Genomic DNA, 27,802 nt, shown 5'->3' with positions numbered 1-27,802 from the left:
TCTTATCTTTGTGTATCTCACATGAGCAGCAGGCACATTTGTCAGAAGCTTAATGCAAAATGAATTTTGGAAAATCAAATAAAAATCATCTAAAGCACAAAAGGATCCACCTTATATAAAGTTCCTGTGCAGCAAAGATTCCTCTTGAATATGAACATATACTTCTGATCTCTCTACTTTGTATATGCACAATTTTATTTGTCAAACTTTATTAAGCAGTGTATACCAGATTCTAAACTCTAAGGGTCAATTTTTGGATGCTGTAAGAAGTGTGAGCGTCAGCGTAGCTGAAAGATAGAAGGTTTGGAAAGTTCAGAGAGACTTCAGCTAACCAGAGCTAGGCAAACATGGTGAAGTTTTGGGTGAAGTTGTCATTTTTCATTGTTATACCGGCCCCTTGTCTGCAGTTTCACATACACAGGTCTTCATCCCAAATGGTTATTTGGAAAAATGCTCCAAAGCCTTTGCTACAAACCCAAGACTGTCATCTTTCCAGAACTGATTTTCACTTCTGAGGGTCCCCATGCACACTCCACCTTCATGTTCCTCAAAGGCAGTACTGTACCAGCAATGAGAGAGACGTAATCTCAGGTATGTCACTCATACTTGACATATACAATCAGCCCTCATTGAGGCACACTTCTCTAGGGAACAGAGTCAAGAGTAAGCCATAACAGCTGGTAACAAAACATCACATTGCATGTATGTATTTACACCTGAAGGAGTCTATCTGAGAATTCTTTACAAACACAACAGCAAAGCCTCCCTTTGCAGAGCTGACTCAAGAGGAGCTGGGAGTGCAGGTCCCCATTGTGTATTCCTGCTACACACCTCCCTAGAAGTGACTCTTTTTCTCAGATATCTGGTATGCCCTCTTTTAAACATTTCCTGCGGGGAATGGACAAATGTTTGGGTTTCTGAATGCAACCCACATGGAAAATAAACAGAAGGCATTAAGAGGTCAGCACAACTGAAATCAAACAGCCGCTGGACGTTCCAGAGAGGAGGAAAACAAGCTTACTGTGAGAACAAGTGCTACGGAAATCTTCAAAGCAAGGTAATTTCCTCGTAATCAAAAGGTGGCTCTAGGCATGTGCAGTTTGGCAGCTTCACCACACAAGAAGTAGTTCTATTTTCAAACAACTAACAGCAGCTTCGGTTTTGGAGACCTCTCGAATGCCTTAGGCAAGTCTTGAAACTTAAACTTTTTGACACACAAGCAGCTATTTATTCATAAAATGTGATGACCATGCTTATTTGGGAGCAGTTCCTTCTGGCTCATTCTCAAAGAAACAACAGTAGAGACTGTTGGTTTTTGTGGTTTGACCTAAATGCAGTACGGAACTAATCGCTTCATACACCCAAGATACATAGCTTAGGTCAAGATTGAAGAGTCTTTGGAATTGATTTCTATGGACTTACTTTCGACATCTTGCTTTTGCTGTCTCCAGTTAAAAATGCCAAATTATTAATTTCATTCTGAATCACAAAATTTTGCTCTTCCCTCTTGAAGTTCTAAGTGGGGAGTGGGGGAGAAATAAAAAAGCCAACATTACAAGAATGTTTTCTGAGGTCTGTACCTTTCACAGCCATCTCTAAATCCAGGGCCCACATGTTCCTTACGTGAGATTTGCACCACAGGATGAAGACCTCTGCCACCATGCGGAAGAGCTGGTCAGAATCAGCATCGGGACTTTTGAGCCAGTTCGATCTGAAGTAAAAAGTAAATTGATATGCATATGAAATTCAGTAATGATTAAAAGAGTCACACTAAAAATTCTATCAACTTTGGGTGTGTACACTTATCCAGATAAAACTACATTCCCACCCAGAGGCAATCTTCAGAGAGACTAAATATCAGTACACTCCTTACATGCTTGTAGGCAGGTAATTGTAGATACTGCTGAAGGACCTACAATAATCATTTCCATCTTACCAAAGGATTCAAGGATTATCTTAGCAAACAGATGTCAGAGAACAACATTTCAATTTTGTCAAGGGTAGTTTTTTTTTTCTTTTCTTAAACAGATGAGATGATTAAGGTTACACTCTGTTTTGGGACAGGCCTCTTTAATCCCTAAGGCTAGCAAGACTAGACTTGGTCACTATAACACCTAATCTTGTTACCTAATTGACACTTGACATTGTCAAGCCTCTGAAATATGGAGCACTCTAAAATCAGTTAAGGCCTCATACCCTTTCTTCTCAAAGCCAATTTTATGAATGAAATGTGTAAGGCAATAGATTTTCCACTGCTATTTTAAGTATATAGGCAGAAACCAAACATTTCCTATGTCCTCTGAAATGGTTTAGAAATTCCCTATTTATATAATATGTAATATAAAATTTGTAATATATATATTTATATATATGAAATTTATATATAGTCATTTCATTTTTTTCTTCTTCTTTTTTAATTATAAACCAGCCCAGGTTAAGAATTTCACAGTGGTGGCAAGAAGGCAAAATTGCAGAAGAATTCAGTCACCTCTTACAAGTTGGTGTATCCCTAAATATCTTACATATTTGAGTTTAATTATATTTTGAAAGGGCTAGATATTGCCGTTTTCAAATACAGGTGCAGAGTAACACAGTACAAGTTAAATTGTCTACCATCTTTCTTAGGTTAAAGAAAACTGGTTCTCATGAATGCTCTGAAAAATCCAATGTCCCTTATTAGTGCATGCAGAGTAACAGCTATCAAAAGCCAGTTCCCTAAGCCTTGGGACATGGCTCTGAATTGCCGTGGGCAGCCTACACCTTCTGCCCATTCGTGGAGAGCAACAGGATAAAGAAGAAAGGTGAGGACTCATGAGGCCAAGACTGTCTTTGGACCCCTCTCTCAATTCCTTACTGCTGAGGCTGAGTTTCAGCCTCATAGACATTCTTGTCTCATCTTTCTTGGGTTCTACTTCACTTGTCTTTCCTGTACATGGCAGACATTATAGGTTGCCTACCCAATACTCATCCTCCTCTTCTTAGGAACAAAAGCCCATTTTATTCAGGGTGGCACTGTGCCCTGCTGAAGACCACATTACCCAGCCTCCCTTGAGGGATAGCTACTATGTAACTAAGTTCTGATCAAAGACATGGAAGTGGAAACTGCTGGATGGACCTTCTGGAAAAGCTCTCTAAAAATGCCCCGGATAGCTGAGGATTCCTGTGCCTTTCCCCTGTTGCTTTCATGCTTCCTGTTTGGAATGAAAATATGATGGCTTGAACTCTAATTGGCACAGTGCATCATAAAGTAACTTCAAAGATGGAAGCCAATGTTAAGGATGGAAAGACAGAGGACTTAGGCTCTCTAATGAGGAGCAATCATACTGGCCCTGGAAACCTTTAGATTTCTTTTATGTGTAGAGATTTAACTTCTCATTTCTCTAAGCCACTGTAATCAGGTATCCATTATTAGTAGCCAAATGCAATCCAAACTTGAGGCTTGAGATTGGTAATGCTTTCTGATTTCATTCATATGATTTTTCAGGAGTGCTTTTTCTGGATCAAACGTCAACTTTGGTCACAACTGCCAGCCATTCATTCCTCAGTGTTTAGCTTGAAATGAGCTTTGTAAGTGTGCACTATGCCCTGAGTGGGAAGAGGTGAGGGGTCACATACCATCCTGCCAAGGAAAAGGACAGCCACAGGGTGTATGGGCAGCAGAGGCTCTGCAAACAGGTGAGGTCAATATTCCCTCACAGGAGACAGAAAAGGATTCTGATCCCTTCGCCTTTATATAGGAATGCAGTTTCAAGTGAATGAATTTTGTTTTCAATACCCTTCTTCTTCTAGGAGGCAAATCTTCACTCTTTATTTCTAACGAGGTCCTTCTTTCAGGTTTAGAGTGCTAGGTGTGAATGAAGAATACCTCATTACATGTTTCCCCAGGCACACAAACTCTCTACCTCTCTCAAATCAGATGAAAATGGTATTGGCAGGTGCATAGAAGATCCTGACCTCACTCCTCCTATTTGCCCTTCTCCTTTCTGCCCCCAGATGAGGCAACTGGGCTCATCTCCTGCCTGCTCCCAGTCTCCCAGAATCCAGATCTCTCTCAATATCCAGACACCTGTCCTTTTGGAGGTACCGAACTGATATATAGGTCTTTTTTTTTTTTTTTTAAATCATCTGCACTGTGTGCTGGCAAAAGGCAGGTGGAACATTCTAGGCTGTAGGTGGGGAGAAAGATTGGTTTTAGAGGCAATGGGGGTGACAGCTGAAGCAACCCCAATGGATGAAATTACCGAGCATGTTAACAGAAAACAAGAAGAACAGAATAAAATCTTGGATGACTTCAAGAGTAAAGAGAGTGAGATTTTCACTTTGAAACTGACAAGTTATCAGGTTTTCGAAGAAAGTAAAGCCAGTTATCAAGCTTTCAAAGAAAGTAAAGCCATGCTCCTATGTCCATGGTCAGGTTGTCGGAGTTAGAGCTGAGGGCTTATCTCAACCTTATTCCTAAGCCTCCTGCAGAGGACACAGCCCGAGGCAGTCACCGCACAGCATTTACTCAGATTCCCTTCTGTAGTCTGAGAGATGGTTTTTCACCCCAAGCTGCACTGTTTAAAGGTGCTCATTTTTGTGTTCTGAGTGTTCCTGATTGCCAGAAAGGAGGCTGAGAAGCCATTGACTCTGGTGGAGAGATCTGTTTAACCTGTGCTGACATATGTCCTGCACAAGGAGATAGCCAGCTATTTTTGCCCAGCTCCGACCACACTATACCCGGAGTTCTTGCTTATTCTGCATCAGCTTTGGACTGAAGATTAATGAACAGAAGCTTCTGTTCAGAACAGTGTTCCAAATGGCAAAGAAACTTGAAACATGGCCATGACTGGGCCGAAGGAAGTAGAAAGGTTTAATGTGACCAGGAAGAACAGGGAGGAGGACAGGACAAGATGGCTCTCTTCAATGTTTAAAGAGGTGCCATGAGAGAGACTGGAACAGTTTTGTGAGAAAAGAAAGGGGGTATTTATTCATCCGGTTACAGGTAAGATGAAGTGAGCCCTCTTCTTCCTGCCAACTCCACACTCCCATAATTCCAAGCCGGCAATTCTACTGGTGAAGAAAGTACTCAAAGAAGGTAAAGGCATACACCTAAGAAGGAAGTATTTCTAAGCTAGGCTCCAGTGGCTATAACGTTCTCTGGTGCTCTGTGAAGAACGGGCTGAAAAGTGGGGATGAATGAATTAATGATGATCTCAAAGACTCTCTGACATTGCCATTTTTAGCAACTGTCAAACACTGTGTAAGGAGAACACACTCTATCTTGAGTTTGATTGTCAACAGTGACAAATGCAATTAAAGAGCTATTCCAGGAGCAACCTTACTCTGCTTTCATTTTTGTTTTTACCTCACACTCTGACAAATTCCCTCTCTAAACTGCTAATGTCATTATACTATCGGAAATGACGAAAACGATGATCCTCAAACCAGAGTTTGTTTTGCAAGAGTAAGGTTTCCACAGACAGTTAAGGGATTTTATTATGTATATAGTAAATGTAAAGCATTTATTCCGAAAGGCTAAATATAATTATTTTAAACAATAAGCACAATTTGCCTTCTAAAATAAACGCTAAATGGGCATATCCAGACCTACTGCCTGCCCATGACAGAATGGCTTCCAACCCAAAAGTTAGCAATGCTCCCCCAAATAGTCCTAAGTTCTTTCAATATCTACAACAGAGTATTTTAAAATTAAACCTTTTCAAATTTACGTGTTAAGGACTTTAAATTTTAAGAGGGCGCAGTATAATAAAAATCCATTTGGTCCTTGCTCTCCACTAGGACTAATAATCCTTTGTTCTTCTGCTTGCTCACAGACATTAGCCCCCACCATGTCCTCACCGTCCTCAACATGCTGCTGAAATTCCATGGTCAATCATTATGAATATTCTCTTCTATACACCCTCAACACCCTAACCTATTTCTCTTTGTCATACTCACACTGCAAAATCCCGACCTTGGTTACATCCAACTCTTTTCCTACTCTGGGCGTCGCTCTGGAATGAACTGGCTGGAGAAAAAGACAACCTGGTGATGGGTCTCACTTTAAGTTCATGACCACAGATCTCAGGTGGGGCCCTTAATGCTGCCTGGCAATCACATGACACTGTTCTGACCCATCTACTCTCTCTCCCTCTCACTGGCTATCACCACACACTTTCTCTTTACTCCTCAAACCTCCAAACATCTTCTCCCCATCCTCAATATCAGCTGATGATCCTGCTTCCTACTTCACTGAGAAAATGGAAGCTATCAGGAAAGGACTCCTAAAGACCCCAGACATAGTGTGTGTGTGTGTGTGTGTGTGTGTGTGTGTGTGTGTATCTGCCAGCATCAGCACCTACACTCCCTGCCCCCCCTGCTTGTTGATGTGGATAAATCATCTAATGCTGACCCTTGCCTGTGCAGAGAACGTTGCTTTAGAAATTATCTCTCTCACTCTTACAAGATAAATTTCCCCTTCTCTACCAGATCATTCCCACTAATGAAGAAACAAGCTGACAAGTCTCCCATCTTAAAAACTCTTCTTTTGACCTTACTTCTACCTCTAGTTAGCATCCTGTTTTTCTGCTCCTCTTTGTAGTAAAATTCTTTGAACAAATTGTCTGTACTTCTCTCTCCAAGTCTTTTTCTCCCATTTTCTTCCAACTTACTCCAAAGAGGCTTTACTTCATCTCTCCATTCCAACTGCTTTTGTCAAGATCACCAATGACCTTCACTCATCATTCTTCCCTCCTGGAGACGGTCTGTGAAGTTGGCACCCAGGACATACCATTCTGTTGGGTTTCCTCCTGTCTCATGGGTTGTTCCTCCTCAGCCTCTGCCATCAGTTCCTCCTCTTCTGCCTGACCTCTTGATGTTGGAGAGCACAAGGGCTCAGTCCTTGGAACTCTTCTCTCCCCCCCAAAATTCTTTCTCTCATCCGGTCTCATGTTCTCCAATATGTTAATGACTTCCAAATTCCAATGGCTACAACAGAACTCTCTCCTGAACTCTGGACACATATATTCAACTGCCCACTCAACATTTTCATTTTTATATTGAATAGGCAACCTAACATATCCAAAAGTGATTTCCAGATATTCCCCTTAAAAAATGTCTGTACCCACAATCTTCCCCTACTCAACTGCTGGACGTTCCATTCTTCCATTTGCAAGAATAATCTTTGACCCTCCTTTCTTCTCTCATTCCCAATTTGGAAGTCCTAAGGGCTCTAAAACTTCAAAATAGACCCAGAATCTGTCATCTTCTATCAACCTTTATTGCTACAACCCTGGATCCAACCATCAAACTTTTTTTATTGTGGTAAAATACAAAATTTGCCATTAGTGACATTTAGTACATTCATAAGGTTGGGCAGCCACTATCATTATCTAGTTTCTGAACATTTTCAGGACTCCAAAAGGAAACCCCAATCCCATTAAGCAGGTGCTTTCTGGTCCCCCCTCCCCCCAGGACCTGGCAACCAGTAGCTGGCTCTGTCTCTAAGGATCCCCCATCAGCTCTTGACTGGATCATTGTGAACCTCCCAACTGGTCTCCTCATCCCCCTATTTGCCTCTATGCTGTGCTCAAAAAGTGAATCTGATCACATCACAGAGTAGCTTAAAGCATCCACCAACTTCCCTTCTCAGAATAAAAGCCAGAGTCTTCACAATGGCCTCCAAGGGCCTGCACTCTTGGCCCCATATTGCTTTTCTGACATCTCTTCCCTTCCTCCCTACTCCTCACTCTCCTCCACCCCAACATACTCCTTCCTCAGGGCTTACTCCACATGTTCCCTCTTCCTGGGAATATAACCCTTCTCAGACCTGCATGGTTTCCCACTTCATCTCTTTGCTCAAGTATTGCTTTCTCCGTAACATTATATCTATCTATCCATCCATCCATCCATCCATCATCTGTTTAAAATGTTTATTTATTTTGAGAACGAGCAAGAGAGAACACATCAGTGAGCGGGGGAGGAGCAGGGAGGGAGAGAGAGAATCCCAAGCAGCACAGAGCCTGACGTGAGGCTTGATCCCAGGAACTGTGAGATCATGACCTGAGCTGAAATCAAGAGGTGGATGCTTAACTGACTGAGCTACCCAAGTGCCCCAGTAACATTCTATTTAAAACTGTGACTCCACCCACCTGGGGCACTCTTAATTCTCCTTAACCTTGCTTTGTAGAATTTACTTATCTAAGTAAAGTATATCATTAAGTATGTAAGTACTTATTTTGTTTATTGTCTGTGTGCCTTACTTTCCTACCACAATGAAAGCCCTTAGGCCAGACATCTTTGTTTCGTTCATTCTTGTCTCCCAATGCCTAGAACAGCACCTGACACACAGTAATATCTGTTGAATGAATATGTGACAGAACAGCGGAGGGGAAGAAGTGGGTTACTTCTGCCCCAATCTGACCAATTCCTTCCTAGCTACAGTAGCATGTGAGGATGGAAGGGGTGGCCATGTCATTGACCATATGGAGTCACTGGCCAAGGAAAGCGCAATCCAGAGGTCCTACACCCGGAATTTTCTCTTGGAGGGGCTGGGGTGGGTGGGGGTAGGAGCCGTGACTCCCTCTCTCACCTGTAACACAACCCCACACCACCTTTCTATTCTGTGGACAGGCTGCCCCAGGTCTCCCACATACCTGTTGTTGTCCACGTAGCGGATGAGCATGGGGTAGAAGGCGTAGAGGTCTCTGCAGAGGACTGCAAACTCATCCAGGATGAGGAGCTCCGCCTCCTGAGTGTCTCCTTTGGTGTCAGCCTTCAGCTGCTCCTCCTCCTGCACAGTCTTCACAGCCTTTTTCTTCAGCTTCTCCAGAGTTGGGATGAAGTGGCTTTTCAGCAGGTCCGGCCTGGCTTTGCTGATGATTGGCTGGGCATACACTGCGTTTGCAAACAAAAAGCCTCCCCCTCATTTCACACATTACAACAATTAATAAAAGGAAAGAGGTGATCCTGAAAGGTGAGGCTGTGACAATCCATCAACTCAAGATAGACCCTGCCTCTTGTTCCCTTCCTTAGTGGCCCGCTTGCTCTCAGGAAGCCACAGCTGGGGAATGGAGCCACAGGACAAGGTCCCTATTCCTGTTCTGCTTGTCCAGGCCACAGGGAGCCCCTGCCACCCCTGACCTTCTCAGGCATGCCTGCTGTTTGCCACACCTCTTAGCTCCTTATCATAGTCTTAGCACGTTCATGCTGGTTTGGGCTTACTAACAATATTACCAATTCCTTGAATGGAGCCTTTTCCCCCTAATAACCAGCTCTGTGCTGAGCCAAAAGTAGGCACTCAGTGCTATGCTTTCTGGTTATTTTATAGAAGAAACTCCTGTTAAAAATATATTAATCCACCCACAGTTCTCACTCTCCAATGTTTGAAAACTGCCAACTCGCTGCCTGGGGGCTCCTCTGGGTCCTGAGGAAGCTAGATCGACTAATTATCTGGTATAATGAATGGAAGGAGAGGCTGGGGTGGCCACCAGAAGTCAAAGAGCAGATACAGTAATCAGTGGAACTTGGGACTGTGATTCTGGGCCTCTTAAAGAGCAAGATAAAACTTATGTGTTGTACCCTTTTCCTTAAATGGAATATCCTCTTGGTCCAATTCATCATAACAATCAGAGTCAGAGTAATTATAAAAGAAATAAGTGAAATAAAATTAATAAGAGTCAAGAACCAATGCCAATGTGCATGGTGTATGTTTTGTGTATTTCAAGGCTTCTTTAGCTTAGGGCATTTCAATCGGAAATAACCTACATTCTGGCACTTTTTCTTTTAAATCTGCCTTATTTTTCACTTTCACAAAAATGACCATTGCAGAAAAAGGAGACAAAGGCAGCTTTTGCTGAGATGCATCAACCGAGAAGTGGAAACTCAGCGCTTTGAGAGCCATTCACATTCTATACCTTGCCCTGCCCGGAGGGTTACTTCTGCTTTGGACCCATAATCAGAATGGCTATTCCAGATGTGGGTGAGATGGGGTTACAACTTAAAATCACTTTTTTTTTGGCGCCAGCAATTAAGTGGCCTGAGATATGGATACCCCTGTGGAGTAACAAGTCAAGTTCAACTGCCACCAGCACACCTTGTGCTGTGACATCTTTCCTCTCTGCACCTCTAGGGAGCTGAAGGAGTCTGTCCTTCCGCCTGCTTCTGTCCCTGAATCCCTCTTGAATTACAAATTAGAGCTTCTCAACAAATTGCCTTGGGGTTGGCAATGTTCTTGGGCTAATGGGTCAGAAAGGAACCTCAACTTTATTTACTTATATTGTTCACAGAACCCTGCACCATCTAGTAGCTATGGGCACCTATAATATTGATAATTCCAGTCTTGGTTCATTTCAGGAAGGGGGTAGGAACTTTTCTTCCTTGGTCTCGTAGAGGAATACCTTCTCATTTGCCTGGGAAGATAAATATCTAAGGTTGGGTTAATAGCTCCCTTTGGCCCAGTCACCGTGTCTCCTGATCCAGGGGATGGCATGGGTAAAAATGCCACCATGGAGCTGTCTACACTGTAGGTTGATTAAAGGCAATGGCTTCCCCTTGGCTTCTGTTTCCTCAGACTTTGCTTTGACAAGAGGACACTAAATATTCACGGTTTCCTGACTGTGGGAAGTATGGTTATTCATTTTCCAAGCCTTTCTTTCCTTTCTTTTTTTTTTTTTTTTTGAGCTTGCTTTAGGAACAGAAAATCAGCTAACAAAATTCATTAAGAGCCTATTGCATGCAAGCAGTTCTAGGGGGACACAGATATAATAAACAAAAATCCCAAAGTGATGCTGCTGTGAAGCTAAATTAGAGAGTGTCTTAGAAAGCATAACGTGAAATACAAATGCTAGCAATCTGAGTACAGCTCAGATAGGAGTGAGTTTTCTACATGTACAAAACACACAGGATCACTTACCAGGAAAATATCCACAATTATTACTGTAAGAGCAAACGGGAGTCTTAAGTACCAAAAGCAAATAAAGCAATGAACATCTGAGTCAGGCAGAGTGTATCGAGAAGGGCTTCCTGGAGATTCGAGGGACTTGGCTTAGGTGAGGAGTGGGCAAGAGGCATTTGCTCTAGGAAGCTCTCCAGGGGAAAACCTTTTTACTGTTAAATAACTAAGATGGGGAGGGAGACTAGTTTAAAGATGGACTAAGATGAAAAGAAAACACAGGCACCCTGGCCTTGTGCTGGGGAAAAGAGGCATTTGTGGTACCTGCGATGCGCTTCATCCAGGATGCCTCGTCGATGCCCAGGTTGTTGTTGATGATTTTCAGAATGTTTCCCAGGATGACACTGAGGTGTTCAGAGGTGACCTTGGTGCACCAGGGCCCCGTGCTGGGGGGCAGGTGCTCCGGCCCCCGCTCCCACCAGTATGACAGGTAGTTGCACAGCATGGGCAAGATCACCTCGATGACGTGGGGCATCTCCGTGTACCGGGCCCCTGACTCGGCCAGGTCGCTGATTTCCTTCATCAGGCCTTCCAGCTGAGGGATGTCAGGACACATCTCTTCCACTGTGTCTGGCATCCCCAGAACTGACCAAGAGGGTACAGGAAGAATAGAGGGACAGTAATTCAAAAGCACAAATAATGTAAACTTCCCTGTCTTTCCCGCCCTTCCTTTGGTCTTGAGACATTAAGTTTCCACCCTCGAGCTCCAGATGAGTGAGCATTGGATATGGGGGAGTTTCTGTCCTCCAGGTGTTTGTGTAAAGACGGCGGCTTCCAGAGGCTGGACCAGAGACATAGGTTGAAATTTGGTGGTGGTGGTGGGGGGGATTGTATTTGAATTAATTTCTGCATTTCGAACAGAAGTTATTGATGACCTGTGCCAAGACTTCCTGTCATGCTTAAACCTTTTTGTTTCTGAAGGCTTCTATGTGAGGAAGAGTGATGAAGCCCCACCTTTTTCTCACACTTAAGACTGAGGTCACTTCACTGAATGCGGACAGACAGGATGATGCGGCAACAGATGGAGTTCAGTGTGAAACTGAGGAAGGCTGTCAGATACAAGAATCAAAAACAGAAGCAGCCAGGGGATATCCATCCTGTTCTACAGGGCAGACGAGGAGAGACTGGAAGCATCCTGAGGTTCTTAAAGGGTGAGAAGATTAGCAGGGACTCTGAAAGCAGTGCAAGCCCACAGCTCTGTCTCCTCCCCTGCCCCCCATCTGCCTACTTCACCTGGACCCAGGACACACATCCTATGCAGACTCCACCCACAAGCCAAACTTCTCACACTGCGGCCAAAGCATCAGGCACCACAGGGGCGAGGGAATCTGAGAAGCCACAGGAAAATGGGGAGCAATTTTCTAGAACATCAGTCCCACTAGATGACTCGAGGAAATTAATTTTTATGCTCGGAGAAAAATGCGACGTTCTCATGAATTTCAAAGGACAAAGTGGAAGACTTCAAATAAAGTCTTTTGTGAATTGAGTTATGCCTGCAGGCCCCTTGCCATTGCGGTTACCGCTGGCTGGAAGTCTCCCTTCTCTATCATTTAGGTACATAGGAACTGAAGGGTTAATGAGTAAGAGAGGTCAGACAAATTCTGTGGCCTTTAGAAATACTGGTCAGTTGAAAGGAACCATTTTGATTTCTCCCTTGATCGCACTTTCTGGAGCAGAGATATGGGACGATGCTGGCCATGGTTGGAGACACTAAATCTGCAGCGGAGACAAGTGAGTCTATTGGATGGCATGGACTGTTGCAAAGCAAATGATACGCAGGAGCCTCCCTGCTATGGAAGAGGCCCCATGAGTTCCTAACACTCTTTGCCTAGTGACGACTTTTTGCTGCTATCACTGTGGCTAAAGATCTCTCTTCCTTGAAAGTCTTAAGTGGACCAATGTCCTTTAAAATCCAGACAATTCTGGGCCCCTGGGTGGCTCAGTGGTTAAGCCTCTGACTCTTGATTTTGGCTCACGTCATGATCCCATGGTTCCTGGGATGGAGCCTGGGGTCGGGCTGTGTTCTGACAGTGCAGAGCCGGCTTGGGATCCTCTCTCTGCCTCTCTCTCTGCCTCTCTCTTCCCCACTTGCACTTGCCTGCTCGCTCTCTCAAAATAAATAAATTATTAAAAAAATAAAAAAAAAATCCAGACACTTCAAAAGGATTAGTAGCATGAGAGCCAGAGAATGTGACACTCCTGTGATTTGCAAGGGAAGGGAATTATAAGGGTCAGACATGGCTTACTGCCAGTGGTGGTCACGTGCAGAGAAGAAGTCTAGTCTGTGGACACTGCGGCAGAACAGCCACCAGGGGTGACATCAACATGGGGGTCTGGAGGAGCCTCGCGAAGTAATTTTACATACACAAGAAGTTAGAGACCGGGAAGTCAAGCTTTTTATCTTGAAACTCTGCACGTAGAACAGCGCCAACTGCCGCAGATGCAAGTGAAGTTTACAACTATTGGCCGTAACGTTATAATTAAGGCAGCTCAGGTGTTTATGTTTAAATGTCACACAGACAATACATCACCATGGACACTTTCTTCCCCTACCTAAGAAAAGAGTTGCTTGAGGGTGCTGCACTGGCATCATTATAATGACCTTTAAAAGTTATTTATATGTAATTGGCCCTTGAGTGAAAGAAACATTTGTAATTCAGATGGTGTTTTATACTCCTAATGCCACATAACAAACCCAAAGAATGAATGCTACTGAAAAACAGCCTCGGCTCGGTCCTATTAGAATCAGAAACAAGGGGTGCCTGGGTGGCTCAGTTGGCCAAGTGTCTGACTGACTCTTGGTTTTGGCTCAGGTCATGACCTCACGGTTTATGAGTTCAAGTCCACATTGGGTTCCGTGCCGACAGCCTGGAGCACGCTTGGGATTCTCCGTCTTCCTCTCTCTCTGCCCCTCCCCAACCCACACTGTCTTTGTCTCTCTCAAAATGAATAAATAAACTTAGGAAAAAAAGAATCAGGCACGAGACTGTTGGAGTTATCATTAGAACATACTTCCCTTTCATCTCTAGATCAGTGGTTCTCAAAGTGGGGTTGTCCCACCAGCAGCATCTGGAAACTTGTCAGTCCCGATCTCCTGAGTTAGAAACTTTAGGGGTAGCATCCAGCAATCTTTGTTTTACTAAGCATTCTGAGTTAACTTCTCAAGTCAGATTTTCTCCACCAGGCAGCTCTTTCATAAGGCGGCATGGGAGAGCACCACCTCTTTGTGTAAACAGACAGCTCACATGGGACCTGGGCCACCGCTCTCTCTGGATGACTGCTCCAATAAGGGCATGGAAGTAAACTGGCTGGTGACTAGGGTATCTTGTTTGATAACCTGATTAACAGACCACTGCCACCCACAACCAAAGGTTTATTTAATTTTGAATACCTAGAAGATACTAGTATTCACCTTTTCTAGGCCTATCTTAATTTCTGGATGAATCAGAAAATGCTCCAGGGTCTTACAGAAGAGTTACTAACATGAGGAAGTGCTGGCAAAACACCAACTGTCCATTAATAGAGATGTCCCATTGACTGAAGCCTTGATAAATCAGCTCATATTTCAAACCAAAGGCTCACATGGTTTGCCACCCTATACATTCCTCCCCCACCTTGGTCCCTTGGGGCCACTCACTTTGTATAATGAATGAAGTCTACTTTCTTAGGGTCCATTAAGCCATCAGTCATTCTCTCGCTCCAGGCTAACCTGATTATCCCAGAATACATATTCATGTATGCTCTACTTTTCAAGAGCCACACTGGTCAGCATTCCCTCTGTTGATTAACTGAATGATGGAAAACATGGACTCAGGAGACTGGGACACATCCCACAGTGTGTCACTGATGGATGAAAAACTGTGTCATCTCTAATCACACCCTTCTCTTTTTCTCCCTGTGGAGTATGCAATGATTTATATTTATTTTTTATTTATGGATATGTCTTACTAAATAAAGGTCAAGTATATAAAATAAGAAGGAACAGGTTTCTAATTGCCCTTGAGAAGAACAACGGGACAGAGTCATTCCCTTGCTTACCAGAGCCCATTCAGGGTTTCCCCCATCTTTGTCAAGTTCTGATTTTACCCCCTACTGTACGTCTATGAGCTGAAGAGCAGAGTAGGCCTATTTCCTGAGGCATAGCTCTACACCCTGGTCAAACAGAGACACAGGATTTCCTGAATCACAGTTGGGGCAGATCAAACACCTAGCACTCTCATGAGTGGGCCCATATCCCTTTGGAGCCGGGGAGGAACACTTTACCTGGCACCTGCCTACAGAGGTCACAGCTCTTTCTCAACATTACCAGAGCCTGCTTAGTGGTTCAGCTCCCATGTTAGCTGTAAGATGTGACTCATTTGGTATCAGCAGAGGGTGGAGAAAAACAAGGTTAGAGATTTTTGCTAGTCTTAGAAAGGGGAAAAAGGGTAAGGTGAGGCGGAGAGGGTTGGGAAATTAGAGATTTCACATGAGACTTTGGCAAGCTGAAGCATCTGGGCAAGGTTTTCTCTTGACTCAATCTGGGAACACTCCTCTCCCCTGTATTCTAGCTCAGGACCAGAACTTTATTAAGTGGCCTTGTCTAAACCGGCCTGGTTGTCATTTCTGGGGACGATGTGCTTCTTTTATCTGAAGTATCAAGAAGCAAGTGAGAATAAAGCCACTGTGGCTTAGTACTCTGTATTCTTACATGCAGAGAAGAGAGTGACAAAGGAGTGTAACATGAATGCTTACTCTCCAAACTCTCTTCCTCGGGATCTCATATCAGTTTGAAAAGGGGGCTTGACTATGATGAATTGCTACACAGTCTAGTCATCTACTGATACTGTAAATCAATATTTTAAGAAAATATTGGTTCTTAATAGGATAGACTCTGGTCTGAAATGGCTTACTATGTTTTTTTTTCTTCAGCAATATTGATTAGGACCATAGGTGTGGTAATTTTTGCTTCATGTTACATCAAATTATCATAGTTCTTTCTAGTTGGAGTCCAAGTTTCATTCAAGCTCCCTTGTTTGAAGTTCCTTTGTCCTATTCCACTGACCTCTAGTAGGATCATAGTTCATCCATATATGAGGACTCTCGCTCCTAACTCCCCAGCAGCAGGTGTATAACCTGCCTTGGATTCCATTTTCAGGGTGTTTTAGAATATGGGGGGTGGGGAGTGGGGAACTTTTTCTGTAAATGGCCGGATAGTAAATATCTGCAAGCCAGACAGTTTTTTCCACTATGAGTTAACTCTGCGCCTATGGTTGAACTGAAGCAGAATGTGCCACTCAAAAATATGCCTTTTTGGCGTAAGGATTGTTTGGGCTGATTTTTTTTAAGAATCTACAAACACAGGAAGAAACTCTGAAAATAGAGAAGTTATCCTTGTGTAAGAGAAATCTAAATTTTATAAAGGAAATTTACATTAGAATGGGGGCGTGTACCAGGAAGTGAGCTATTTACCAGAAATCACCTTTTCATCTAAGAGACTCAACTACAGGGCAGGGCACACGTTTACCAAATGTTTCTATTTTTTCCCTTTCTATGAATTGCCTTCCTCCTTTTGAACTCCCAGAGCCCTATCCCTTTCCTTAGCTCTGAATGGTGTATCTATAAGCCTCAATTGTTTGGCTGCATTTGGAGTCTCATATCTTTGTGGGGCTCCTGTAAGTACTCGTATGTATATAATTAAATTTTTTTCTCTTGTTAATCTCTGTTTTATGGGTGGGGGGTCTCAGCCAAGAACAATTAACAGTAAAGAGAAAATGGGGTGCCTGGGTGGCTTAGTTGCTTGAGCATTCGACTTGGGCTCAGGTCGTGATCTCACAGTTTGTGGGTTCAAGCCCTGAGTCAAGCTCTGTGCTGAGAGCTCAGGGCCTGGAGCCTGCTTCAGATTCTGTGTGTCCCTCTCTCTCTGCCCCTCCACCACTCATGCTTTGTCTCACTCACAAATAAACATTAAAAAAATTTTTTTTAATAAAGAATAGAGGGGCACCTGGGTGGCTGGGTCGGTTGAGCATGTAACTTCGGCTCAGGTCATGATCTCACTGCTCATGAGTTTAACCACCACATGCGGCTTTGTGCTGACAGCTCAGAACCTGTGTTTCCCTTTCACTCTGCCCACCCCCTCTCGTGTTCTGTCTCTCTCAAAAATAAACATAAAAAAAAAAAAGAGTAGAGAAAAAATTATTTTCCTCTCCCCCACATGGTACTAAAGTGGCCACAGACAGTATGTAAATGAGTAGGTGTGAGCATGTTCTATTAAAACACTATTTACAAAAATAGGCAGCAGGGCCAGATTAGGCCCATAGCCATAGTTTGCCTACTGCTGTTCTAGAACTTAGTGTGTCAATACTCCTGTTAACTTCTCTTTCTTGTACAATCTCAATCCCTTCTGGTGTTTTTCTAGGATTTGTTCTGATGATAGATAGCATGGGGTCATCCTCCTTAGAAACACAGCCTCTCCCTGGACTTGGAAAGTATAATTAGGTTACTAGTGCACATATGCTTCTTCTGATGAGGATCGGGAGAGGAACCGTAATAAAGCGGTCATATCCCCAGGTGCAAAAGGGCACTTGAGACCCAGGGTAGACTAGAAAGCCTAAGGTTTTAGGATGGAAGGGATTTAGAGTCCAACCACATTGTATGGAAGAGGAAGCCAAAGTCCAGCGTACTTTGTTACACGTACTTGCCCAAGCCCATTTTTCTAGTAAGATGGAGACATGCCACATGTCTTTGACCTCCCCTCTCCTCTCAGACCACATAAACCCAAAGTTCTACAAGGCTGCTGTTCCCTGCCTGGGTGGCCTTCCTTCTTGGATGCTCTCCTCTCAACATATGGATTGATGACCCCTGAGGGAAGATACTTACTAGACCTCTCTCTGGGGGTTTTGGTGTTGAAGACTGAGAGTGGATTGTAGCGGTTAAGAGTGGGCTCCAAGAATGCCACTGGTATGGCAGCTGCCAGTGAGGCCAGACATTCTCCAAGGGCAGGACGTTGCCTGGAAACAAAGAAGTCCATTTAGAAGTGGTACCACCATATGCTGGCCCCATGCATTGTGGGCCAGGCCCCTTTCCCGAGATGTCTCATAGATTGGGCATCTATTGGGTGGACATCCCTTGCTTGTAATCATCTCTTGCTTGTAATCTCTTGCTTGTAATCATCTCTTGCTTGTAATCAGCAAGATTACACACACTTTTCTCTCCCCCATCTTTCTCTGGACACTGATCAATGGCATGGTCTCACCACCTGGAAACTGGTTCTTAAGTGCCTGAGGCAATATAATAACACACTATGTAGCTTTGTTCTTCTCTCCCAGCATTTCTGAGACCAAGTTTTGCAGGCATCCAAGCTGAATTTGATCCTCTCTTTGTACTCAGAATGTTTTGAAATCATCTGTGTAAGTTCTCTGTGTCTATTCCCTGCTTTGGATGGAGCCAGTGTCCAGCAGAAGGAACAGTAGATAATGGGCCAAAAGCAACAAAACACAAAAGAAAAGACCTGCCTTGCAAGAGAAACGTCAGATCCTAAAGCTCATTGCTTGATTTAGAGGAGAGACCTCTAATACCTGTTCCTTCTCACAAATAGTCTATACAAATATGTGAGGGTCCACCATGTATAAAGCTCTGGGTCTCAAGTCTTTCTGTGAAACAAGCACCCAAACAAAAAATGCTTAGGATTCCTTGTTCAGATTTCTAGTTTTCCAACTGAAAGAACTTGCCCTTGCCTGCCTGCTAACCAAGTCTGCAAGCCTAAGTGATGAGAACTAGCCACTGGCTGGTCAAAGCAGGGCTGGTACTGAGATAGTGCTTCCCCTTCCCAGGCCTGGGCTTAGTCTTGGAGTTGTCCTGGTTAGCCTTGCAGGTCCTGCTAGTGAGACAATACAGTTACAGTGCTGTCTTGAAGGGTCCTGTATGGGCACAGACACCTGTTGCTTTCTAATGAATGAGAGACCAGGACCATCTGTTTTTTAGAAGTCAGTATCTTCTGTCAATTACTGGCATTGGATGACAGTCAGACTACAAACCTGTTATGTGAGTTACACATGTGATGTCAGTTCCCAAATAAGAAGAAAATTTGAAATATTTCTTCAAAGTAATACTATGAGTCCCTTGTTAGACCATGACCAGATAATTAGTGGGAGATGCAGACAATAGGTCTATAATTAAGGACTGGATGGGGCTTACAGTGCTCCAACATATCTTGTTTGCCTTCCTTTGCATCTGACCAAAGTGAGCGCTGATGCTGTGTATATGAAGCCCACTAGCAGAATCCCTGGGAGCTGAAGTTATCCATCTGTATCTTGGGGGAGGTTCTAGAACCATCATGGGGAAAACTGTCAGCTAGAGAGGGTGCACTTGGAGTCAGGGGCAAATGCTAACCCCGCACTATTGCAGTTCTGTGGAAACAGAAAGGCCTTCAGCTCAGGGTTCCCTTCAGCTCCCCAACAAAACCAGAATCGAAGGCCATGTTAATTGCCCTTGACTGTGATAACAGCCGACAATTCCAACAGCACGAAGAAGCCAGAATGTCAAAAGTGTAGGCTCTCTGGATGAGTACAACAAGCATTTACTATGGGGTGGGGGATGGTTAGGGAAACCATTGCTTACTGAGGAGTAAGCCACATAGTTTGAACCTTAACCTTTGTCTTCCAGATAGTGAAAGTCCTTCTTAGAACCTGAAGCAGTGTGATAAAATAACATATATTTATGGTCTGATTATTAGAATTAGGACCAACTAATTAAAGCAGAGAAAGAGACCCACTTGAATTGGATTATTGGACTAAAAATGTGATCTTAATTGTTCATAAAAAAATAACTTGTCATGGCTATCTGGGGTACAGTCAGAGTCTGCAAGGGGCAAGCCTGAGGGGCCAAGAACTGCCTAGATGCAATGGGGAACCTACTGGACTGGAGGGAGAAGGGAAGAGAGAGAGGAGGGGGAGGGTGGGTGAGTGAAGGGGAGAAAGCAGTCTTGGAACCCACCCTCCAACTTCCATCAAGTTACCAAACTTAGGGAAAAAAGTCATCCTTTGATTAACTTAAAAGACAATATATGTGGTTTTAATCCTTGTCTTCTACCTTCTTCTTAGGCTCAGCTTTTAGGGGATTACCTGACAGCTTGCTTATTAGCTCTGAAGTGTTTGAGCAGGTAACTTTAAAGTCAGCCTCCTGCAAGCAAGAATGTCCTCAGTCAGGCAATCACTTTAGGTGATGGCACAGCCTTATCCTTTTGCTGGAGGTCCGACTGTGAAATGCCCCCCATCCAGGGCCGCTCTGCAGACAGAACAGCAGCCCTCAGACAGAACAGGTCCTCTGTGTCCTGTGTCTGGAGCTTCCAGGCTCCAGTGGGAGGCCACAACCCTGCTGGAAGGGGAGGGAGTGAGAACTAGGCTTCTCTGTGGGGCGCTTCGCTTCACTTCTGAGCAAGCCTCAGGCCAGTCCTCTTCCCTCAGCCTGCACTCCCTCTCACTACCACTTCTTCCCCCATTATTTCTCTTCTTTGCTGAGCTCAAGATGGTGGACAGGCCCAAGAAGAAGGGCATCATTTTACCTTCAGGCTTCAACGACCAGCAGCCTGAGTGATAACTGAGGGGAGCAAGGGCCTGGGTATATCAACTATGAGGATACGCAAGTGGTGGCCGTGCTTTTCAATTAAAAGCCTCACTGTTTCTACCAACCACAGCGGCCACTGAGGAGAAATACTCAATTTCCTCAGTCTTGCCTTTCGAGGAAGAGGAGGAGGAAATAAGGTGACAAACCATGAAGGTGAAAGAAACACCACAGGGAGAGCAGTGATGAAAGAAAATCTGGGCGAGCATCAGGATGACAAGGGGTAAAGTCGAATCTGAGCACAAAGTCTACTTGGCCCAGCAAGATGAACCTCGGAAAACAGCTGGTCCTCAGCTGCCCTGGTGATAACTTGACCCATCATTCTTCTCTTTTCTCTTTCTCTCATCAAAAAAGTCCTGATCTCACAAAAGTAGATTTCTAGAAAGTTAGCCTGTTGGCAAAGGAACCCTTGGGGCAAAAGACAGTTTTCCAGTGTTATGCCGCCTCGGGGACATGCATTCCCTGTGTTCTCTGATATTAATTACTGACAAGCCTGAGCCTCAACAAGGCTCACAACAGGGCATTTTCTAGTCTAGGGCACACAATGATGCTAATTAGCCATTCAGCTAACAGGGAGGATAAACACCAGGTCTCCTGGGTCAGCTGTTAAAAGTTCTGTAAACGTAAAGCCCAGAAGTTGGCCAATTAATGCTGCAGGCTTTGAAATAACAGAGTGAATGACATTGGCCCCCACACTCCTAGAGGGACTGAGCAAAGTCCTGCTGTTATAATGCTTCTCCAGTCATTAGTGCCCCCCCCCCCCCACTGCCACAGGGGGAAGGGTGGGTATGGACCAAGCAGAGCATGAGCTATGGAAGCATCTACAGAGCAACCAAAGGGTCTACTTGAAGAATTTGTTCACTGGATATGGAACCTTCTTTCTCTTTCCCCTTCAGTTCTTACTGCCCAGTACAGTATTTTTCATATAGAACTTGGTCAATGGTGTCAGATTAAACAGAGTGCAATTTGTATTTCAATGTTTGTTACTTTCTAATTTGTTAAGTTGCAGGCTCTCCTCGTCAGTCTCTTGATTTTATTTTCCATGGGTCCAGATCTTGCCTCTCAAATGTCTATTGTTAGGGATCCAGGCAGAGCCAAAGTTATCATGGTAATAAGAATTATGCCTTGCACATATCTGGAGCTTTACAGTTTAGAAAGTTCCTTCGTGTATGTTCCCAAGGGTGCTAAGGAGAGGAAATGATATGTAGCAGAGGGACAGAACATGGAGGCAGGCCACGGTTCTAGAACAGCAATACTAGTCTCCTCAGAGGTTTAGGGAAGGTGTGCAGTGTTTGGTCAGAACCAATTGGTCAAATGGGGAAGGGCAGGAAGGAAAAAATCTCTCTCAAGTGTGAAGGGAAAAAACACAGTTTTCATTTGAAATAAAATGGAGATGCGATGCTTAAATTGATTTCCAAGTTTCCTTTCTTGACCAACTCCCCTCCAATGTTCTGTGATTAGTCAAAGTATCTCCACATCAAAGAAGGCAAATATTCTCCATAGTTAAAAGCAGAAGAGCGTTGGCCCTTTGCTGAAAATTTGTTGAAGATGGCTTGTCAGTGACCTCATATTGTCTCAATTAGAAACTATTCGAAAAGAAAGGTCTCTATTGTGTTTCAATGCCTTTTTCCTCTTTACAATCAAACTATCACTGAGGTGCCTAGAATCTTCCATCCACAATGTACACTCAAGCTATAGCTGGAAACCAAATATTTAATGGTTCCCTTGCAACCCTGCCACATTCATTAGCCAAGGAAACTTCAGCAAAAGGTGGCAGAGAAATGGGAAGAAATCTGAATCCATGCTGAGATTAGAAAATGTGTGATTAACGTCAAGTCACAAAGTAGAGACCAAATCAGGTGAGGACTCTGAAACTGAAACATACTTTCTGGACTAACAACAGAGTATAGAAGTCTCTGGAAGTAAATATGGGGATTCTGAGGAGTCCAGAATATGAACTTGTGCTTGAAACAATTAGGATTAAGGGGGTGAGCAAGCCCTGGGACACCTGCTGGGTGTGTTGGGCCAGGTTCATACTGCAGAGTGACGCAGGGCAGAGTAGGAAAGAAGTGTGTACATGCCACTTGCCATTCCTGTGACCTGGGCTCCTAGCCTGGAAAAGCCACTGGCGGGGAAGTAGAGTGGAAGAGTGAGAAGTAACCTGTTCTGTAGCTGCTGACCCAAGTCTGCTACTGTACATAGTAGGTGTTCTACATTAAATGACTACCCAAAAGTCCTACGTCTACAGGATGCACTAAAAATTTTACCTGTGACCTCTTACCTGGGCCTCTTACTTACTTTTGTTGGGGGGAGACACCAAAGGCTAGGGGTGGAAGCACTCTAGAGCTAAAGGCACTGGGGGTAGAGTGAGAAAGAGTCCTGAACCTGTTTGTCAGATTTGAAGCTGTATGAGGTTTCTTCCCCATTCACTCCTCGACTTCATGTGAAACGAAGCAAATGAACAGAGTCAGGAATGTGGAGAAAGTTTGAGAAATTATCTTACAAACACCAAACAGCAAAGAGCAACCAGCTCAAAGTTACTTGGGAGAAAATGAGAAGGAAAAAGGCAATAAATACACACGATCTCTTCCTGAATAACAGCTAGGAAAAACCTCCCTGTGCTTACATAATAAAGTGAAAAATTTGTAAGTAATGCAAGACCCACTTGTGAGGCATATTAAGTTCTGAGGAAAAGCAGAGGGGACTGATCTAGAATAAACACATCCTGGAACATATTAGAGGAACTTAATGAGCTTTGAGGCTCCAGAAAGAATCCAGTGAACGGTCAGCTTCTCCTCTCCCATTGCAGTCATGTGTAAGTCAATAAATCACCCGGTTCAGGGAACATGGTCAGAACACAAGGAAGCAAAGTCTACATACTTCTGAGGGGAAAAAAAATGATGACTCAGGGATTTTATACCATGAAAACTGTTCACAAAGTCAAAGGGTAGTATTCTAAAATATGCGAGGATTCAAGACTAACAGCTCTTACAGAAATAAGTACTTAACGATAAAACTGGCCAAGAGACAAAAACCAAAATAAAAATTTAGGAATGGGAAAGTCATGGTTCAAAAGGATTGGCTGTTCAATGAATCATTTAAATACAAACTAAGGTAAACAACTCAGGGAATATTTGTCCTAGAATAGCATGTAACTGTGAGAAATTATACAGCAAAATAGGCAGAAAGGATGGGAAGGTAGGCAGGGATGTGAGTGTACTAAATTTGCCTACCTTTTTAAGGTAAAAAGTTAATGATTATTTTATCTAAATGATAAATCTAAAAATAGGAGTTGGGAATTCAGTTTTTAGTTTCATCCAATGGGACAAAGTTGGGAAGTATGGATATCATGATCTCATATACGTAAGAATGTACATGTGTAGAAAATATCTAGAATGACAAACACCAAACTGTTAATAGTGCTTTCCTCTGGGAATTGGATCCGTGTGTGTGTGTGTGTGTGTGTGTGTGTGTGTGTGTATTGGGGAAGGTCGTCTGGAGTAAGAAAAACAGTAGACTTTTACCTTTATATACTCAGTACTGTTAGATTTTTTTTTTAAACAAGTATGTCTTACTTTCACAATATAAGAAAGTAAATAACAGTCATTCGTAGTGATGGCATCACAACTCTAGGATTTTAAATGTTCAATTCCTTAGCTGCTCTGCTAACCAAGAGGAAGGGGGTCTGCTTTCACCTAGGGTCTTCCTCTAGAAATGGCTTCTACTAACATGGAGTATAAAAGTCCGGCACCGATATTCACAATGCTAGAGGCAGCAGATATGCAGTAAGACTGTAACAGATCAAGTATAAAACATCATGAAAAGCAGCCTTTTTCTGGCCTGACATTTCAGAGTTGACTTTTTGTAAGAGAATAATGCATTAGCTTTTCAAAAAGGTGTACCAAGAAACATGAATGCAGACAGATGTATGTATGCACACACATATCATTGGAGAGAGTAAGAAAAAGTATTGAGAAAATATTTACAAATCCTCAACAGAACAAAGAATTAAGGATACCTTCCTTAAGGTGAAATTCAGTATTAAGTGGAAAGTATTTTTTTATTCTCTTGTTGATGAGATATAAAATCTAGTTAAAACTTTTGTCTTCCCAGGTCCTATTCCTAACTAACAAAACTATGCATGTCTTCTCTAAATCCGTAAGGAAAGCTACGTAACTGGGGATGAAAATCATAATGAAAATAAGTGGTCGTTAGTTCTTCAATTAATTTCTTGAACTCTGGACTCTATTTGAAAGCTGTGATTCTTGGGGCACCTGGGTGGCTCGGTCGGTTGAGCATCCAACTACGGCTCAGGTCATGATCTCACGGTTTGTGGGTTTAAGCCCCGTGTTGGGCTCTGTGCTGAAACCTCCGGGCCTGCTTCGGATTCTGTGTCTCCCTGTCTCTCTCTCTCTCTCTCTCTCTCTCTCTCTCTCTGCTCCACCCCCGCCCACCACTCATGCTCTGTCTCTCAAGAATGAATAAACATTAAAAAAAATAAAAAAAAAAAAGAAAGCTGTGATTATGAAGATAGACATTTCTTCAACATTTTTTTTTTGTCACTAGTGCATGATGTGACAGAGCATGTTTGAAAGGAAAAAAGTCTTCTAAGGATAAGACTAAGTCGAGAGTTTGGTTAATACTGTGTTGATCCTTCTAATCCCCGTGGATTGAAACGGAACAACACAACACGGAGCATTTAATGCTAAAAACCAGGGGGTCACCAAAGGCCTCCACTGCTTTGGGCATATTTGGGCAAGCAAAGCTGGAACCCCAGCATCTCTGCAGATCAGCTTGTTCAAGATTTCTGAATAGCATTTCTGCTACCAAAATGTGCCCTTGTTTAAAAGTATAGCTAATCTGGCAGCCGTGAACAGTAAAGGTCCACGGTTGTATCACAGAGAAACTCATTCAACACGAAAGTAACAGCCTCCTGTCCCTTGAGCTTTTCTGCAAGCTTTAACCACAGGAACTCTGGAAGCTATTTGGAAGCTGTGATTATGAAGAAAGAGACATTTCTTCAATGTTTTTTGGTCACTAGCACATGATTTAGCTTGGCTATATAGTATTGTGTCTCCAGTCACATACACTGACTAGCTATCTGTTACAAAAAAAAAAAAACCCAAAACCAAAAACAAACAGAATTCAACTGAGTAAATCTGAAGATCTCCTTGGCTTAAGTGAATCATCCTAGCTAGCAACATCCTAGCTAGCAAGTGCTGGGGGGTGCTTGGAGGAGATGGTACAAAATGGAGAGTTTTTATAGGAAGGAAGAAGGATGGGACAACAAAGTTAGAAGCAAAAAAAAAAAAAACAAAAAAAACAAAAAGACTGTTCCAGGCTAGAAACTTTCCCTTAAGGGGAAGAGCAGGGGTCCTACCACACAGTTTACCTCATCTTCCTTTAGGGTATGGAGAGGGCCCCTGTGACTGATTACCTCATGGGCACCTATCAGAAATTCCTGACTTACAAAAGGGTGGCAAGAGGGGTTTAAACCCCTCTCTTGGTACACCCTGGAATGCTGAGCTTCCTAAGAAAACTGTACGCAGGGGTGAAGACAGTAAAGGCATAAACAATGCATGCTACTAATGAGCTGTGGTGGAGTATTTCAGAGCCAGAGGACTGAAAACAGCATACACATCTCGAACTTGGGTGGATAACCCTAACTACCAAAGTAGAACGAATTGAGGCTTGTCAGTCATAACAAATTGCCAAGAGGCTGGGGACACATACCTTACCTCCTGGCCTCCATAGTAGAGGGCGGACCCTACCTGACCATAGGCGGTCTAAGGACACTCTATGTATTCTGTTATTTAAAAGCAAAACTGTAAGGATCTTTCTCATTTATAGATGAATAAACTGAATAATCAAAAATGAAAAAAAAAAGAAAAAAAGAAACTCCTGACTTACAAGTTAAGATTTATATTTCTGTGGGACGTTGAAACTGCAATTAGGTTAGGCAGTAAGCCCTTTTTGGTGCTTTGGCTTGGCCCAATTAATACCAATTTTGGCCTGTGGTTCTCTTTTTTAACAAATCTTCACAGAGGTCATAAATCTCAAAAGCCTTCCTATGTTTCTTAATATAGCCATAAACACTGAATGGCCTGGGCTCAAAATCTCCATCCTGTTTCAGTGAGCATTTTGACTTTGCTGTATTAAAAAGATGCTATTAAGGGTTTCAAGCCCGTAAGTAACATTTTTCTAAGCCCTGAAATGTGTCAGCCTCTTCTGTTCACTAATTACCTTTCAACGTAGATGTTCTTTCCGGTCCCAAGGGAGTAGAGACTGCAGAGTATGTGGTAACATGAAATCTGCACATCACCTACTGAAAAGAACAAACACGAGCAGTCACTTCCAGGCTTCAATCCCAGCTCTTCACCTCCAGCACATGGAAAGGGTCCACCGACAGAAAGAATGTGCTGGCATCACCCAAGAGCTAAAGCACATGCACATGTGCCCCCCACCCCCGGCCCTCACCGCCCCCCCCCCCCAGACACACGATAGAGCCCTTTCCAGCAAATGGTAGCTACTGAACGGAGAGAGAACCCACTGACAGGGAGAACACCCTCCAATGAGCCATCCCACTTCCTTTGGGGGCTTTTGATATGAATCACACTGCTTCCAGGGAAAGAAATCATTTGACCAAGGAGATCCACAAGGGTTTTTTTTTTCCCCAAAAGAGGGAGACACTATGGTTAAATTTTACACATAACAATATTTCCTTTCTTGGAAAGGAAGAATGCAAGAAGTCTGAAGTTTGAATGAGCCTTTTGTCAATTTCCTAGGAAGGTAGGCAGAACATCCTGACCTCTTTAGAGACAGAGCAATGTTTCTCATGTCCACCTGCGTAAGTTCTCTGATGGACATTTTTCACAAAACGGTTCAATCACAGCACGATTTTGCCAGGTTTCCTGAGGGAAGGGTATGTTCCATTTAGGAATCCACAGAATTTAATCTATAGGCTACATGCTCCTTTAACGCCTGGAACTCATAATAAGGCAGGGACTAAATGAACACAATGAGAACTAATTTAATTTAAAAATTTCAACAAGTAAATGCATTGTTTCCATGACGTGAAATAATGAGTTTGGATGTTCCCCTATTCCTTTGCCCTCCTCCATGGAAATAACTGATTTTTAGTTGTTCAGGGATATAGAAGTCATAGCCTTGGCTATGGACAACTGTTTAAATTGAATTAAATCATGCGCCAACATTTAAAGTGTGAAACTGAAGCTTGGTGGCAGAGTATTTGCACTAAGGGTCTATATG

The 27,802-nt window shown here is 43.3% G+C and overlaps 1 protein-coding gene across 1 annotated transcript in view; it reads right to left on the bottom strand.

The window, feature by feature from the left end:
* The window catches only part of RYR3 (ryanodine receptor 3), a 455,720-nt gene that overhangs the window by 59,171 nt on the left and 368,747 nt on the right, over positions 1 to 27,802 (bottom strand). Inside the window, exons 65-70 of the mRNA XM_045059588.1 lie at positions 26,777 to 26,858; positions 17,792 to 17,922; positions 11,198 to 11,518; positions 8,637 to 8,877; positions 1,624 to 1,711; positions 1,423 to 1,515 (exon numbers count right to left, since the gene is read on the bottom strand). Of these exons, the coding sequence (XP_044915523.1) occupies positions 1,423 to 1,515; positions 1,624 to 1,711; positions 8,637 to 8,877; positions 11,198 to 11,518; positions 17,792 to 17,922; positions 26,777 to 26,858 (956 nt within the window). The remainder of the gene's footprint in view (positions 1 to 1,422; positions 1,516 to 1,623; positions 1,712 to 8,636; positions 8,878 to 11,197; positions 11,519 to 17,791; positions 17,923 to 26,776; positions 26,859 to 27,802) is intronic.

Source organism: Felis catus, chromosome B3 (genome assembly GCF_018350175.1).
Source record: "Felis catus isolate Fca126 chromosome B3, F.catus_Fca126_mat1.0, whole genome shotgun sequence".
NCBI classification, from domain to species: Eukaryota; Metazoa; Chordata; class Mammalia; order Carnivora; family Felidae; genus Felis; species Felis catus.
The sequence above is the reverse complement of the archived record's forward strand: the minus strand, read 5'-3'. Positions and strand labels throughout refer to the sequence as shown.